Consider the following 17,986-nt stretch of genomic DNA (forward strand, 5'->3'; position numbering starts at 1 on the left):
GAAAAGGGAATCAGGCCAAGTACAGGGCTTTCCATAACATAATCAGGAGCTTTCAAACTTTCTCCACATTTAAAAAACAGTGTCTCGTTCCACAATACAATACTTTTCCATTCTATCACTCCTCCAGTTTTAATGCTGACAAAGTTGAGGGCCGACTGAGACCTTTTTTGTTCTGGAAATATTTCGTTTTAGCTATCGTTGCTTTTGCATTTGTCCCTGTGCCTTTGTCATGCCTATTCTGCCCTTAGAGAGAATTGTCATCTTTGAATGGGAAGGAAGGAGACATTGGCCAGTTTGCCCCGCAATCCATGGAAAGCTTTGAATGTCCTACAACAAACTGAGACCTTCCTCTCCTCAACCCATACACACAGTATCTGGGATAACCTAGAGGACAATGTGACACATTTCCAATGAACGATATGAGTGAGAAACTATATAGAACTCCATATTTCACCTTTCCCGAGTAAAAGATACATTTGTTGAGTTACTTTCCCACTGTCCTTTGTACACCTCTATGAAGACCAGCAGGCCTATGCCAATCTATGTTATGGATATCTGTGTAATAGTGCTTTCAAAGGGATCTTTGCTGCTGTTTGTGCCTGTAATCCATCTGCAAACTAGTCAATAAGGGATGAGCTGGCGGAATCTCCACACCCTGAGAGGGATGCTGGTTAGATGCTGGTTAGTTAATCATACAATTAGGACTGGTGCTGGAACTCAGACATTAAGCTGCTACTTTGGCTTTAATCTGACATACCGTATTGGCATCTTTGTGGGATCTTAACACTTAATACACAGCGATAAGATGATAATAGCAACATTTACAACTTCTCTACAATAAACTGTCTTGAAGTGTCAATGTGGCAGTGAACAGCCCATCTTCATTGAGGAAACAAGGAACTGCCATCAGCTGAAAGAAACCTGAGCAAAAAACAAGGTTATTTTGAATAATTTCTATGTTGAAAATGTTGCTGCTAAATCCATAATTCCAACTTTATCTCATTTTTACATTTTACATTTTAGTCATTTAGCAGACGCTCTTATCCAGAGCAACTTACAGTTAGAGAGTGCATACATTTTCATACTCCCCCTAGCACAGGGATCCATGCCCAGTAGCTCTCACTCTTGATAATCCTCAGATTGGAGAGACAGCTAACAGACGTTTTGTTTTACGACAGATGCCAAATCCAGATAAACATTTAATTAGCAGCTCATCAACTCTGTCAGAGTTAATTACCCAAGGCCTGAGCCCAGCCAGAACCCAGCTAGTGCCACGCTAAAGCTGCTCACAGAGGCCTGAGCCCAGCCAGAACCCAGATAGCACCATGCTAACACTGCTCACAGATGGTTGGTCCTCACAACAAGGCCTGACTGGGACCCAGAGAAGCAGAGGATTCACAGAGTTAAAATCCAGGAAACCTACACACTGTTTAGGAATTCAGATCACTAATCTAGACATTCGGTCACTGCAAACTCCTACAGTGCCTTCAGAAAGTATTAACACCCCCTTGAATTTTCCCATTTGTTTTGTGTTACAGCCTAAATTTTTAATGAGTTAAATTAGATTTTTTGGTCACTGGCCTGCACACAATACCCCATATGCAGCGCATTCGGAAAGTATTCAGACCCCTTCCCTTTTTCCACATTTTGTTACGTTACAGCCTTATTCTAAAATGGATTGAATACATGTTTTTCCTCATCAATCTACACACAATACCCCATAATGACAAAGTGAAAACTGGTTTTTAGAAATGTTTGCAGATACCTTATTTACATAAGTATTCAGACCCTTTGCTATGAGAATCCAAATTGAGCTCAGGTGCATCCTGTTTCCATTGATCATCCTTCAGATGTTTCTACAACTTGATTGGAGTCCACCTGTGGTAAATTCAATTAATTGGACGTGATTTAGAAAGGCACACAACTGTCTATCTAAGGTCAAACAGCTGACAGTGCATGTCAGAGCAAAAACCAAGCCATGAGGTCGAAGGAATTGTCCGTAGAGATCCGAGACAGGATTGTGTCGAGGCACAGATCTGGGGTAGGGTGCCAAAACATTTCTGCAGCATTGAAGGTCCCCAAGAACACAGTTGCCATCATCATTCTTAAATTAAAGAAGTTTGGAACCACCAAAACTCTTCCTAGAGCTGGCCGCCCGGCCAAACTGAGCAATCGTGGGAGAAGGGCCTTGGTCAGGGAGGGGACCAAGAACCTGATGGTCACTCTGACAGAGCTCCAGAGTTCCTCTGTGGAGATGGGAGAACCTTCCAGAAGGACAACCATCTCTGCAGCACTCCACCAATCAGGCCTTTACGGTAGAGTGGCCAGACGGAAGCCAATCCTCAGTAAAAGGCGCATGACAGCCCGCTTGGAGTTTGCCAAAAGGCACCTAAAGACACTCAGACCATGAGAAACAAGATTCTCTGGTCTGATGAAACCAAGATTGAACTCTTTGGCCTGAAAGCCACGCGTCACGTCTGGAGGAATCCTGCCACCATCCCTACGGTGAAGCATGGTGGTGGCAGCATGGTGGTGGCAGCATCATGCGGTGGGGATGTTTTTCAGTGGCAGGGACTGGGAGACTAGTCAGGATCGAGGGAAAGATGAACGGAGCAAAGTACAGAGAGATCCTTGATGAAAACCTGCTACAGAATGCTCAGGACCTCAGACTGGGGCGAAGGTTCACCTTCCAACAGGACAATGACCCTAAGCACACAGCCATGACAACGCAGGAGTGGCTTCGGGACACATCTCTGAATATCCTTGAGTGGCCCAGCCAGAGCCCCGGACTTGAACCCGATCGAACATCTCTGGAGGGACCTGAAAATAGCTGTGCAGAGATGCTCCCCATTCAACATAACAGAGCTTGAGAGGATCTGCAGAGAAGAATGGGAGAAACTCCCCAAATACAGGCATCATACCCAAGAAGACTCGAGGCTGTAATCGCTGCCAAAGATGCTTCAACTAAGTACTGAGTAAAGGATCTGAAGACATATGTAAATGTGATATTTCATGTTTTTTTTCTTGATAGATTTGCAAAAATTTCTTCAAGCCTGTTTTTACTTTGTCATTATGGGGTATTTTGTGTAGATTGATGAGGGGAAAAAATAATTTAATTCATTTTAGAATAAGGCTGTAACGTAACAAAATGTGGAAAAAGTAAAGTGGTCTGAATACTTTCCGAATGCACTGTATCTTTGTAGTGAATGGGTGTATTGTTTGGGATGCTCTGGATCGACGTGTACGACAGCGTGTTCCAGTTCCCGCCAATATCCAGCAACTTTCACAGCCATTGAAGAGGAGTGGGACAACAGAGATGTGTCGCGCTGCATGAGGCAAATGGTGGTCACACCAGATACTGATTGGTTTTCTGATCCTTGCCCCTACCTTTTCTATAAGGTATCTGTGACCAACAGATGTATATCTGTATTCCCAGTCATGTGAAATCCATAGATTAGGGCCAAATGATTTTTTTTTAAATTGACTGATTTCCTTATATTATCTGTAACTCAGTAAAATCTTTGAAATTGTTGCATGTTGCATTTATATTTTTGTTCAGTATATACAGTGGGGAGAACAAGTATTTGATACACTGCCGATTTTGCAAGTTTTCCTACTTACAAAGCATGTAGAGGTCTGTAATTTTTATCATAGGTACACTTCAACTGTGAGAGACGGAATCTAAAACAAAAATCCAGAAAATCACATTGTATGATTTTTAAGTAATTAATTTGCATTTTATTGCATGACATAAGTATTTGATCACCTACCAACCAGTAAGAATTCCGGCTCTCACAGACCTGTTAGTTTTTCTTTAAGAAGCCCTCCTGTTCTCCACTAATTACCTGTATTAACTGCACCTGTTTGAACTCGTTACCTGTATAAAAGACACCTGTCCACACACTCAATCAAACAGACTCCAACCTCTCCACAATGGCCAAGACCAGAGAGCTGTGTAAGGACATCAGGGATACAATTGTAGACCTGCACAAGGCTGGGATGGGCTACAGGACAATAGGCAAGCAGCTTGGTGAGAAGGCAACAACTGTTGGCGCAATTATTAGAAAATGGAAGAAGTTCAAGATGACGGTCAATCACCCTCGGTCTGGGGGCTCCATGCAAGATCTCACCTCGTGGGGCATCAATGATCATGAGGAAGGTGAGGGATCAGCCCAGAACTACACGGCAGGACCTGGTCAATGACCTGAAGAGAGCTGGGACCACAGTCTGAAAGAAAACCATTAGTAACACACTACGCCGTCATGGATTAAAATCCTGCAGCGCACGCAAGGTCCCCCTGCTCAAGCCAGCGCATGTCCAGGCCCGTCTGAAGTTTGCCAATGACCATCTGGATGATCCAGAGGAGGAATGGGAGAAGGTCAAGTGGTCTGATGAGACAAAAATATAGCTTTTTGGTCTAAACTCCACTCGCCGTGTTTGGAGGAAGAAGAAGGATGAGTACAACCCCAAGAACACCATCCCAACCGTAAAAAATGGAGGTGGAAACATCATTTTTGGGGATGCTTTTCTACAAAGGGGACAGGACGACTGCACCGTATTGAGGGGAGGATGGATGGGGCCATGTATCGCGAGATCTTGGCCAACAACCTCCTTCCCTCAGTAAGAGCATTGAAGATGGGTTGTGGCTGGGTCTTCCAGCATGACAACGACCCGAAACACACAGCCAGGGCAACTAAGGAGTGGCTCCGTAAGAAGCATCTCAAGGTCCTGGAGTGGCCTAGCCAGTCTCCAGACCTGAACCCAATAGAAAATCTTTGGTGGGAGATGAAAGTCCGTACTGCCCAGCGACAGCCCCGAAACCTGAAGGATCTGGAGAAGGTCTGTATGGAGGAGTGGGCCAAAATCCCTGCTGCAGTGTGTGCAAACTTGGTCAAGACCTACAGGAAACGTATGATCTCTGTAATTTCAAACAAAGGTTTCTGTACCAAATATTAAGTTCTGCTTTTCTGATGTATCAAATACTTATGTCATGCAATAAAATGCAAATGAATTACTTAAAAATCATACAATGTGATTTTCTGGATTTTTGTTTTAGATTCCATCTCTCACAGTTGAAGTGTACCTATGATAAAAATTACAGACCTCTACATGCTTTGTAAGTAGGAAAACCTGCAAAATCGGCAGTGTATCAAATACTTGTTCTCCCCACTGTATATATATATATATATACACTGCTCAAACAAAATAAAAGGGAACACTTAAACAACACAATGTAACTCCAAGTCAATCACACTTCTGTGAAATCAAACTGTCCACTTAGGAAGCAACACTGATTGACAATACATTTCACATGCTGTTGTGCAAATGGAATAGACAACAGGTGGAAATTATAGGCAATTAGCAAAACACCCCCAATAAAGGACTGGTTTTGCATGTGGTGACCACAGACCACTTCTCAGTTCCTATGCTTCCTGGCTGATGTTTTGGTCACTTTTGAATGCTGGCGGTGCTTTCACTCTAGTGGTAGCATGAGACGGAGTCTACAACCCACACAAGTGGCTCAGGTAGTGCAGCTCATCCAGGATGGCACATCAATGTGAGCTGTGGCAAGAAGGTTTGCGGTGTCTGTCAGCGTAGTGTCCAGAGCATGGAGGCGCTACCAGGAGACAGCCCAGTACATCAGGAGACGTGGAGGAGGCCGTAGGAGGTTAACAACCCAGCAGCAGGACTGCTACCTCCGCCTTTGTGCAAGGAGGAGCAGGAGGAGCACTGCCAGAGCCCTGCAAAATGACCTCCAGCAGGCCACAAATGTGCATGTGTCTGCTCAAACGGTCAGAAACAGACTCCATAAGGGTGGTATGAGGGCCCGACGTCCACAGGTGAGGGTTGTGCTTACAGCCCAACACCGTGCAGGACGTTTGGCATTTGCCAGAGAACACCAAGATTGGCAAATTCGCCACTGGCGCCCTGTGCTCTTCACAGAAGAAAGCAGGTTCACACTGAGCACATGTGACAGACGTGACAGAGTCTGGAGACGCCGTGGAGAACGTTCTGCTGCCTACAACATCCTCCAGCATGACCGGTTTGGCGGTGGGTCAGTCATGGTGTGGGGTGGCATTTCTTTGGGGGGCCGCACAGCCCTCCATGTGCTCGCCAGAGGTAGCCTGACTGCCATTAGGTACCGAGATGAGATCCTCAGACCCCTTGTGAGACCATATGCTGGTGCGGTTGGCCCTGGGTTCCTCCTAATGCAAGACAATGCTAGACCTCATGTGGCTGGAGTGTGTCAGCAGTTCCTGCAAGAGGAAGGCATTGATGCTATGGACTGGCCCGCCCGTTCCCCAGACCTGAATCCAATTGAGCACATCTGGGACATCATGTCTCCCCTCCATCCACCAATGCCACGTTGCACCACAGACTGTCCAGGAGTTGGCGGATGCTTTAGTCCAGGTCTGGGAGGAGATCCCTCAGGAGACCATCCGCCACCTCATCAGGAGCATGCCCAGGCGTTGTAGGGAGGTCATACAGGCACGTGGAGGCCACACACACTACTGAGCCTCATTTTGACTTGTTTTAAGGACATTACATCAAAGTTGGATCAGCCTGTAGTGTGGTTTTCCACTTTAATTTTGAGGGTGACTCCAAATCCAGACCTCCATGGGTTGATAAATTTGATTTCCATTGATAATTTTTGTGTGATTTTGTTGTCAGCACATTCAACTATGTAAAGAAAAAAGTATTTAATAAGATTATTTCATTCATTCAGATCTAGGGTGTGTTATTTTAGTGTTCCCTTTATTTTTTTGAGCAGTATATATATATATATATATATATATATATATATATATATATATATATATATATATATCAGGGAAAGTACATAGTGAACTCATACACAATGTAAAGACCTAAATAGAATACACTTTTCAGAACGTGACTTACCGCTTGCATGTCAATATCAGACTGGGAAGAATTGACATTCATGATCTCCCCCTATCTTCAAGCGTAGCCAATGACATAACACCTTATTGACTTGAACCAACCAATAGAAATACATAAAACACTGAATACATATTTCTGCAGTGGCAAGTGGAAACATAACCAACCCTGTTTCTTCAGGATAGAGAGGAACATTTTTTAAAGTCTGATGGAACATTTTGCTGGTGTTAATATCTGATAATACTATTGATAAATGGTTATTTAAGTTATATTAATAAAAGTAAGTATAATACTACATTTACATCCAATATTTGTTGGTGGGTAAAAACAAAACAAAATCAGAAACCCCCAGGTAGCACTTGCTTGTTATTGAAGAAGCTTGCAGTCTTGGCTGCCACCTTCCCTGCTGTTTTCACAGAAAGTATTTCTGAGAACAAGTTACATTTTATAATGAACATCAATGTCTAGCTTTGAAAATAAGAAAAATATATTATGAAAACTGAAAAAGGAGGTAGGGGATAAACTCCATGGGTATTATTGGGGTAAAATATTAGCTTCCATTCTTCATGACCTGCTACTACAGTATCTGATTGTGAAGATGCAGTGCTGGAGGTGATAACTTTTGACTCCTGATTCAGTTTAGCATGTTTCAAGATATTGTACAGTGGCTTGCGAAAGTATTCACCCCCCTTGGCATTTTACATATTTTGTTGCCTTACAACCTTGAATTAAAATTGATTTTTGGGGGGGTTTGTATCATTTTATTTACACAACATGCCTACCACTTTGAAGATGCAAAATATTTTTTCTTGTGAAACAAACATCAAATAAGACAAAAAAACTGAAAACTTGAGTGTGCATAACTATTCACCCACCCAAAGTCAATAATTTGTAGAGCCACCTTTCCCTCAAGAATTTCCCTATATTTAGCGCCATCCATCATTCCTTCAATTCTGACCAGTTTCCCAGTCCCTGCCGATGAAAAACATCCCCACAGCATGATGCTGCCACCACCATGCTTCACTGTGAGGATGGTGTTCTCGGGGTGATGAGAGGTGCTGGGTTTGCGCCAGACATAGCGTTTCCTTGATGGCCAAAAAGCTCCATTTTAGTCTCATCTGACCAGAGTACATTCTTCCATATGTTTGGGGAGTCTCCCACATGCCTTTTGGCGAACACCAAACATGTTTGCTTATTCTTTTCTTTAAGCAATGGTTTATTTCTGGCCACTCTTCCGTAAAGCCCAGCTCTGTGGAGTGTATGGCTTAAAGTGGTCCTATGGACAGATACTCCAATCTCCGCTGTGGAGCTTTGTAGCTCCTTCAGGGTTATCTTTGGTCTCTTTGTTGCCTCTCTGATTAATGCCCTCCTTGCCTGGTCAGTGAGTTTTGGTTGGTGGCCCTCTCTTGGCAGTTTGTTGTGGTGCTCTGTGGGATGTTCAAAGTTTCTGATATTTTTTCATAACCCAACCCTGATCTGTACTTCTCCACAACTTTGTCCCTGACCTGTTTGGAGAGCTCCTTGGTCTTCATGGTGCCGCTTGCTTGGTGGTGCCCCTTGCTTAGTGGTGTTGCAGACTATGGGGCCTTTCAGAACAGGTGTATATATACACTGAGATCATATGACACTTAAATAAAGTCCACCTGTGTGCAATCTAACTAATTATGTGACTTCTGAAGGTAATTGGTTGCACTGGATCTTATTTAGGGGCTTTGCACGCACCACTTTTCCGTTATTTATTTTTTAGATGTTATTTTTTTCATTTCACTTCACCAATTTGGACTATTTTGTGTATGTCCATTACATGAAATCCAAATAAAAATCCATTTAAATTACAGGTTGTAATGCAACAAAATAGGAAAAACGCCAAGGGGGATGAATACTTTTGCAAGACACTGTATGAATGATTGCAAAGGGGCCTGGGGCAAGGGAAAAATAGATTGCATGATCCCTGTCATTACCAAAGGGAAGTGAAGAACTGCAGCCATTTCCTAGTATGTCACCTGCTTTCATATTACACACAGCAAACCATTGCAAGCTTTTCACATTAGCAGTTTCTCAGAACTGACCTGTAACCTAGCAACCGGCTGACGTGTGGCTCAGAAGATGATTAAAGCTACCTTCTTTACCATTCTGAGCAGGAGCCCCTTTAACAAGATTATTTCCCAACCAACCCCAACATTCTAACATTCTCACCCCACAGTTCCATGCCAGAAGCTCTCCCTAAATAATGAAATATTAATGGCCATGCTGTTTTTGGCTTTTAAAAACACATGGTTTGTAACTCGCTACTGCCGAAACCCATCCTTATTGTACCGTTTCAGAAGCTATAATTCATGAGGTACTGAAGGTTATTATGCTGTACTTAATGATGTGAAGTAGCTGCTTCATGAAGGCTCAGCAGTTGAGTTCATCAGGATGAGTGCACAGAGTTGCAACTGAAAATCAGAGACAGGGAAATCAAGGCACATGCTTCCGCTGTGGCATGGCGGGACATCAGGCATCTACATGCTGGTGTAAGGACATGGATTGCCGAGCCTGTGGTAAAAAGGGCCACATCAAGCGAGCCTGGAGAAACAAAAGGAGCTCACAGAAAATGTCAAAGACTGAAAACAAGAAAGAGTCAATCCAACAAAAGAAAAAGACACGTTCACGCTGTTGAGCAAGAGAACACAGAGGTGAGTTACTCATCAGACGAGGAAGTCACTGAATAATCTGACTGTTGCTGGGGGGCCGCACGACTACTATGTCTCTGAGATTGACACAGGGGCAGCTGTATCTCATGTCAGACAGTCTTCTACAAAAAGACATTGAAACACCTTCCACTTCAGGTGAATCTGTCGCCGTGAGAGGCATCACTGAGGTCACAGTTCAATTAAACTGACAAACTGAAAAGCTGTCACTACGTCGTGAAAGGAGACTATTCATCACTACTGGGACGTTCGTGGTTGGAGACAATCACATTGGACAGGCCATCAGTGTCTACAATAATACATGGAGACACATATCTTCCCCGCCATCTTAAAGAAACATGGAGAAGTCTTTAATGGAGAGCTGGGTTGCATGAAAGACATTACAGTGAAGCTTAGCAACAAACCAACGTTTTTGAAAGCACAACCCCTAGCTATCAGACCAAATGTTGAGGCGGACTTGGACGTGTTTGTCAAGAACAAAGTACTGGAGCCAGTCAGCGTGAGTGAATGGGCAACACCCAACACCCACAGTTAACCCTGTGTTGTCCGCTCAGCAGTATCCGCTACCACACATTGACAACCTTTTCACGGGCATAGCTGGGGGTCAAAAGTTCAGCAAAATCGACCTCTGCAAAGCTCAAGTAGATGAAAAGTTAAAGGAGCTGCTGACCATCGTGACACACACGGGGCTCTTCAAGTACTGTCGTCTACCATTTGGAATCACAAGTGCGCCAGCGCTGTTCCAGAGGGCAATGATTCAGATCTTGAGTGGATTGCCAGGAGTATAATGCTACCTGGATGACATCCTCATTACTGGAAAGGACGAAGAGGACAATCTACAGAACTTGTAGATGGTCCTCTTCGTCTTAAAAGGTCAGTGTTGTATTTTGAGACGGTCTTGAATAAGCCAAGTAGCCAATAGACAGAGGGTAGCATAGTTTGTCTGATTCTCTGTAATAATGGTATGGGAATGATAAATAATTGTATTTTGTAAACTGTTTTTTTGCATCAAACAACACATTTTCAAATCACTTCCTTGTCTGAAGGACAAGTGGATAAACAGGTTAATGTCAAGCCAGGCATGTTTTTAAAAAAAGTCTAATGGAATGTAGGCCTACATTGAACATCACACATTGGCTGCTACTGTAGGCTGAATGATAGAACAGCTATTTCCATGTTATGGGATGCATTTTTTGTTACGTATACTCTGGGAGTCAGGATGCAGGTGCAGAAGGTGAGTTTAATAATAATAAAAGGCAGATAAACAAAACAGGAGAAGCGTACTGAACAAAACCAATACTGCCTGATGACTGAGGCTACTGAGGGCTAAATAAAGGGAGAGTAATCAAGGTGATGATGAGGTCCAGGTGTGCGTAACGATGGTGCCAGGATCGGTGGTTAGTAGACCGGTGACGTCGAGCGCTGGAGAGGGGGAGCGGGAGTAGGCGTGACATTCTTCTCCATTGTTTTTGATGGTAGGCCACTCTGGTAGGCCTACATTATGATCAAAGAGCCACAGTAGCATACTTGGCCATTGTTAAAACCTCTTCAGGATCTGACCCTTTTTTTCAATTTTCGCCTAAAATGACATCCCCAAATCTAACTGCCTGTAGCTCAGGACCTGAAGCAAGGATATGCATATTATTGCTATCATTTGAAAGAAAACGGGCGGCAGGTAGCTTAGTGGGTAAGAGCGTTGTGCCAGTAACCGAAAGGTTGCTGGTTCTAATCCCCGAGCCGACTAGGTGAAAAATCTGTCGATGTGCCCTTAAGCAAGGCACTTAACCCTAATTGCTCCTGTAAGTCGCTCTGGATAAGAGCGTCTGCTAAAATGTAATGTAAATGTAAAACACTTTGAATTTTGTGGAAATGTGAAATTAATGTAGGAGAATATAACACATGTTTTCTATTATTATTTTTGTTGCATCATCTTTGAAATGCAAGAGAAAAGCCAGACAGTGATGTAGGATTCTAGATGTAATTTAGATGTTGTCCACCAGATGGCAGCAGTGTGTGTGCAAAGTTTCAGACTGATCCAGTGAAGAATTACATCACTACACAATATTTTGTATCAAGTCTGCCAGGAGTTTTCCCAAATGTGCCGAATTGGCTTTCAATTACATAACTATAGAGAACATACAAAAATGCTATGGTAATACAACATTTCAGTTTGCACACTCCCAGGAATGTCATAAATGATGGATCAATAGCTTCCCTACAGAAAATACACTAACCTTCACACATCTAGATGGCCGGGCGGGGTGGGTGTGGAGTCAGAGGTCAAACTGTAGAATCCAGTTCCTACATTTGAATATAAAAATGGATTTTTCAAATGAAACTACACTACATTTTATCTCTGGGACCCTCAGGATGACAAATCAGAGCAAGATTACTGAATGTAAGTACATTATTTACCTTCAGAGGTGAATGTACCAAACCAGTTGCCGTGATAAAAGTGTTTTGTTGTTGTGCACTATCCTCAAACAATAGCATGGTATTCTTTTAGCTGAAATAGCTACTGTAAATTGGACACTGCAGTTAGATTAACAAGAATTTAAGCCCATATAAGACATGTCTATGTCCCGGAAAGTTGGCTATTGTTTACAACACCATTGTAAACAATAGATACTTTTGTTAGTCTGGATTGGATGGAAGCATTGAAGAGAAAGTGAAAACATATTCCTCATGTCAGAAGGTTCGCAACGTACCTCAACTTGTACCTCTTCATCTGTGGGATTGGCTGGAGGTGTGGCAATGCATAAATGTTGACTTTGCAGGTCCATTCGAAGACAGAATGTTTCTTGTGGTCATGGATGCTGATAGGTAGTGGCCAGAGGTTGCCATCATGAGGTCTACTACTGCTGAGAAGACCATCAAGAAGCTTGGAGAAGTGTTTAGTAGATTCGGATTGCCACTCCAACTTGTTAGCAACAACGGACCGCAGCTGTCCCAAGAATTGGCCACGTTGGCCATGTTCCTACAGGTGAATGGCGTACAGCACATCAGGTCCACCCGTCACATCCAGACCATGAAACAGGCCTTAAAAGCATCTCAGGGCCAAGGAACACTGCACCAACGCTTGAACAGCTTCCTGCTATCCTACAGGAACATGCCTCACACAACCACCAAGGCTTCGCCTGCATGGCTACTCATGAAGAGAGAGCTATGCCCAAGCTTCGACCTACTCAAACCTCAGTAAGCAAAGGAGACAATGCAATGTCAACAGGAGAGCCAAGTCAAACATCATGAACTGCGAGCAAAGGACAGAGCTTTTAGTCCTGGAGAAACTGTCTTAACTAGGAACTACCTCAGCGGACCAAAGTGGGTTCCTGCTACAGTCTTTTCAGGACAGTTGTTCATAATGGTTACAATTTATGTCCAAGGGGAGAAGGTGTGGTGTATTGGGGTTGTGCCGCAGAGCATCATGGGTATTGTATGTGTTGTAGACCGGGCACGTTCCAGATAAATGGTTGAACTGATTCCGGTCTCCCGTCTCATCATTATTGCATTTTTATAAAGACGTGGTTATGAAACCCATGAGACATAACAGTATTGTTTGAAGGCAGGTAAGTGCTAATTTTCCCTTTGGTCCAAAGAGAAGCTCAAATTCTACTTTATCTCACACACCAGTGTGTGTACAGTACTGAGTCAACAAAAACGCAGCGCTTCAAAAGCAGAAGTATTTATTCTAAGCTTATAAGAGGGTCATAATTTCTCCTGTGTCCCATGTACCATCTGTTCTGCCCCACGTAGGCAAACACACAATCTATTTTCATAACACTACCTGAAGGTGTAATTTGCAAGTTCTACATTGATTGCCTCCCCCTGCATTATTGCTTTCTTCATTTTCCTCCCTCTTTCCATCCCTCCTCCTCATGCCTCTCTGTCTCATGGCGCATTGTTAAGGCACCTCCAATAACTGGATAAAGGAGACACCAGGGAGACGGAGCTGATGAGAGAGAAATAGAGATAGCTGAGGCATCATAACTTATACACCACCACGATAAAATGAATCCCTCCTCATGACCCTTTTATGGTGTCCGTGTGTGTGCGTGTGTATGTGTGCAGTCTGCACACGTCTGGGTGCAATGGATGGGTATACAGTATCGGTGAGACTGCAGAATGAACTTTAGAGTTGGGAAGGTTATTTAAGCTCAGAAACAGGAGGGAGGTGGTTGGTGGAGAAGACTGCTTTGAAAAAGTTTGAGAGAACGACTGTCGATTAGAGAAAATTGATGGAAAAGAGGAGCAAAGCAGTGAACACAAAACACCTGACTGCACTCTTGGAGAGTTCAATATAAAAGTCTTTATTCTACAAAATTGGTGTTTAAAAAAAGAAGAAACTTCAATCTGAGAGCGCCAGAGTAGATTATTTTTTGATTATACTGATTTAAGTATTACAGGACAAACCTATCTATCTGGTGCAGGATTTCTCTTCTCTTTTAGACAAAATACATCTATATTTTGACACTTCTCACTTGGTTCCTCATTTCGACAGGAACATTTCCTCCTATCGACAAGTGAGATCAATCTAAAACTCAACTAAAACTCAAATAGTAACAACTAAAACACTTAAAAGACTTCCTGATAAGTGTGCTGTACAGTTAGCTAGGTTCATGTTTATGTGCAAAGAAAAAGGTCAGTCAAATCAACTACATTCTGAAGCTGGCTGGCAAGATTATGTCTGATGAAGGTCCCTGACCGAAACGTCACTGTATGTTTATAACATTGGATCTACAAAAACAAGATAAAACTTGCATTTAGATCTGCAGTAGCAGAGCCACCCCAGCTAGGGTCCACTTGGAAGGGTACTCTTTGGTCTTGAGATTGAAGGTCCATACATAGGTGGGTCCTCTCTGTTGGGTCTTGTAGACGGGACACTGGTAGACGTTACGCACCTCCTGCTTGTCAACAGGGATGGCTCTGATGAAGATGACGGGCATGGTGGGGGTCAGTTCCTTCAGACGGGCATCCACCATCATACCAGCCTGATGAGAGAGGGAGAGGACATGAAGGACAATGACATGGTTTTTGAGAAAAAAGTGTCTCAAATGTACACTTTTCTTCAGTGTAGGTGCCCTTAGGACAAACAATAGGAATATTGTGAAAATTAATTATTACCATCTAAATAAAGCAATTTTATTTCCTGAAGGTTGTATTTGGTTGAACTGAATTAAATCCTTCTTAAACACTACAGCAAATGTAATTTAATTAATCTGACTGAGTTGGCAGAAGTACACTTTAGGGGCTCAATATTTGGGGTACCCTTGAACAGTGTGTGAAAGTCACTGTGAGTCTGAAGTCATCCTGTCCTCTCCTGCCTTTCAGAGCTGACTTTCCAAACACGCTCAAACAGGAAACAGAGTGGTCCGTCTCACTAATTAATCCTCTCTCCACTTAGTGTCCGGGAGACAGAAGTTCCACCACGACGCTAGCTGACTCCAGGAAACAAATGTAAATCCTGATGACTTTGGAGGAGACGCTCGGAGGGCGAAGAGACAAAGCCACTTTATGACGTCCGTCTGAATTACAGCCCTAATTGCGTCGGCAGTTGGCTGTAAAACTTTAGTGTTCTTTTAAACACTGATAGCTTTATGTGTATTTAGGTAAATAGGAATAATGAGGGTCGTAAAAGACGCCGTCCCATCTCATTGAAATTCATGACAAATGATCAGTTTTATCTTCTTGAAGTTGTATGGGGTTGATATAAATATAAAAAGATAACAGCAACCGTCACCATTAGGAGAGAATAAACATTTATTTGTCGCAAGGCTAGAACTGGCTATAGTGTATCTTATTAATAAGCTACAGTACTTCCACAGATCTAAGTGAATCTGAACAACCCTTTAACTGGAACAGAATATGGAAAAATATGACCATGGCATTCCGTAACCCGTTCATCAACCTGTACATTATAAGTATGTTCACAGACTGTATTTAACACCAAGGAAAAGTTTTACGATATCATTGTCCCCAACACCTAACTGTTCACTGTGTCCCCTAAATCAGGTAGGCACATTCCTTCATATGATGTGGGAGTGCCCTGCAATTAAATGCTTTTGGGACAAAGTTACTAAATTAATTTAGAAGTGCATGAATGTAAATATTCAATGTTATCCTATGTTACTTAACAATGATAGCTCCTTGAATCTCTCAGAGACGATTACCACTGGCAGACAAGCACTGCCGCAAAAAAGATGTTGGCTCTTAGATGGCAATCACCCCACTCACTCCCAATTTGCCAGTGGATACATGTTCTATTAGATGTTATAACATTATAATTATCGACAGCGAGAATGAATGGTGCTAGTCAAGGAACAATTGAGGCCTGGACAAATATACTTACATTTGACATTTTAGTCAATTAGCAGACGAGCTTATCCAGAGCGACTTCCAGTTGGTGCATTCATCTTAAGATACACTACATGACCAAAAGTATGTGGACACCTGCTCGCCGAACATCTTATTCCAAAATCATGGGCATTAATATGGAGTCACAAAAGTTTGGAGGCGTGAGGAGGGGGTGCTGTGGGATTATTTAACATACTCTTTGAAGAAGTAGGGTTTCAGATGTTTCCAGAAGATGGGCAGGGACTCTGCTGTCCTAGATTCAGGGGGAAGCTGGTTCCACCATTGTGGTGCCAGGACAGAGAAGAGCTTGGACTGAGCAGAACGGGAGCTGCCCTCCTGTAGGGATGGGCGGGCCAAGAGACCAGAGGTGCCAGAACAGAGTGCTCGGGTTGGGGTGTAGGGTTTGAGCATAGCCTGAAGGTAGGGAGGGGCAGTTCCTCTTGCTACTCCACAGGCAAGTACCATGGTATTGTAGTGGATGCGAGCTTCGACTGGAAGCCAGTGGAGTGTGCGGAGGAGCGGGGTGAAAATGGGAGAACTTGGGAAGGTTGAACACTAGGCGGGCTGCAGCATTATGGATAAGATGCAGGGGTTTAATGGCACAAGCGGGGAGCCCAGCCAACAGCGAGTTGCAGTAGTCCAGATGGGAGATGACAAGTGCCTGGATTAGGACCTGCGCCGCTTCCTGTGTGAGGTAGGGTTGTACTCTACGGATGTTGTAGAGCATGAACCTGCAGAGGTGAGTCACTGCTATGATGTTTGAAGAGAATGACAGGGTGTTGTCCAGGGTCACGCCAAGGTTCTTTGCACTCTGGGATAGGGAAACCGTGGCGTTGTCAACCGTGATGGAGAGGCCTTTGAGTGGGCAGGGCTTCCCCGGGAGGAAGAGCAGCTCCGTCTTGTTGAGGTTGAGCTTGAGGTGGTGGGCCGACATCCAAGCTGAGCTATCTGCCCGGGACGCAGAGATGTGTATCGCCACCTGGGTGTCAGAAGGGGGGGAAGGAGAAAAGTAGTTGAGTGTCATCTGTATAGCAATGATAGGAAAGACCATGTGAGGATATGCCGGAGCCAAGAGGAGAGGGCCTAGAACTGAGCCCTGGGGGAAACCAGTAGTAAGAGTATGTGGTGGAGACACAGATCCTCTCCACGCCACTGGTAGGAGCAGCCTGCCAGGTAGGATGCAATCCAAGAGTGTGCAGAGCCTGAGACGCCCAGCCATGAGAGGGTGGAGAGGAGGATCTGATGGTTCACTGTGTCGAAAGCAGCAGATAGATTTACGAGGATGAGAACAGAGGAGAGAGAGTCAGCTTTGGCAGTGCGGAGAGCCTCTGTGACACAGAGAAGAACAGTCTCGGTTGAGTGACCTGTCTTGAAGCCTGACTGGTTAGTGTCACGAAGATCGATCTGAGAGAGATAGTGAGAGAGTTGGTAGGGACAGCACACTCAAGTGTTTTTGAAATAAAAGATTGAAGGGATACACCGGTCTGTCGTTTTTGACGTCAGTGGGGTCAAGTGTTGGTTTCTTGAGAAGGGGAGCAACTCTGGACATTTTGAAGTCAGAGGGGACGCAGCCAGTGGTCAGGGATGAGTTGATGAGGGAAGTGAGAAGGTCTCCATAGATGGTCTGGAGAAGGGAGGAGGGGATGGGGTCGAGCGGGCAGGTGTCGGGCAGCCGGACCTCACTAGTCACAGGATTTCATCTGAAGAGAGAGGCGAGAAAGAGGTCAAGGCGTAGGGTAGTTCTGTGTGAGTGGGACCAGTGGACTCAATAGGCTGAGTGAAATCTGGAGCGGATGTCGTCAACCTTCTTTTCAAAGTGGTTGACAAAGTCGTCCGCAGAAAGGGAGGAGGGAGGGGGTCGAGGATTAAGGAGGGAGGAGAAGGTGGAAAATAGTTTCCTAGGGTTAAAGGCAGAAGCTTGAAATTTAGAGTGATAGAAAGTGGCTTTAGCAGCGGATACAGAGGAAGAGAAGGTAGAGACGAAGAAGTGATAGGATGCAGTGAGATTAGTAGGCGAGCAGCCTTTAGTAAAGATGAGGTCA

At 43.9% G+C, this 17,986-nt stretch overlaps 1 protein-coding gene across 1 annotated transcript in view; it reads right to left on the bottom strand.

Annotated features, from left to right (window-relative positions):
• Positions 1–13,884: 13,884 nt before the first annotated feature.
• The window catches only part of dnah9 (dynein, axonemal, heavy chain 9), a 126,206-nt gene continuing 122,104 nt past the window's right edge, over positions 13,885–17,986 (bottom strand). Inside the window, exon 76 of the mRNA XM_041858703.2 lies at positions 13,885–14,581. Coding sequence (XP_041714637.2) covers positions 14,354–14,581 — 228 coding nt within the window. The 3' untranslated portion in view covers positions 13,885–14,353. The remainder of the gene's footprint in view (positions 14,582–17,986) is intronic.

The sequence above is a fragment of the Coregonus clupeaformis genome, chromosome 31 (genome assembly GCF_020615455.1).
Source record: "Coregonus clupeaformis isolate EN_2021a chromosome 31, ASM2061545v1, whole genome shotgun sequence".
NCBI lineage: Eukaryota > Metazoa > Chordata > Actinopteri > Salmoniformes > Salmonidae > Coregonus > Coregonus clupeaformis.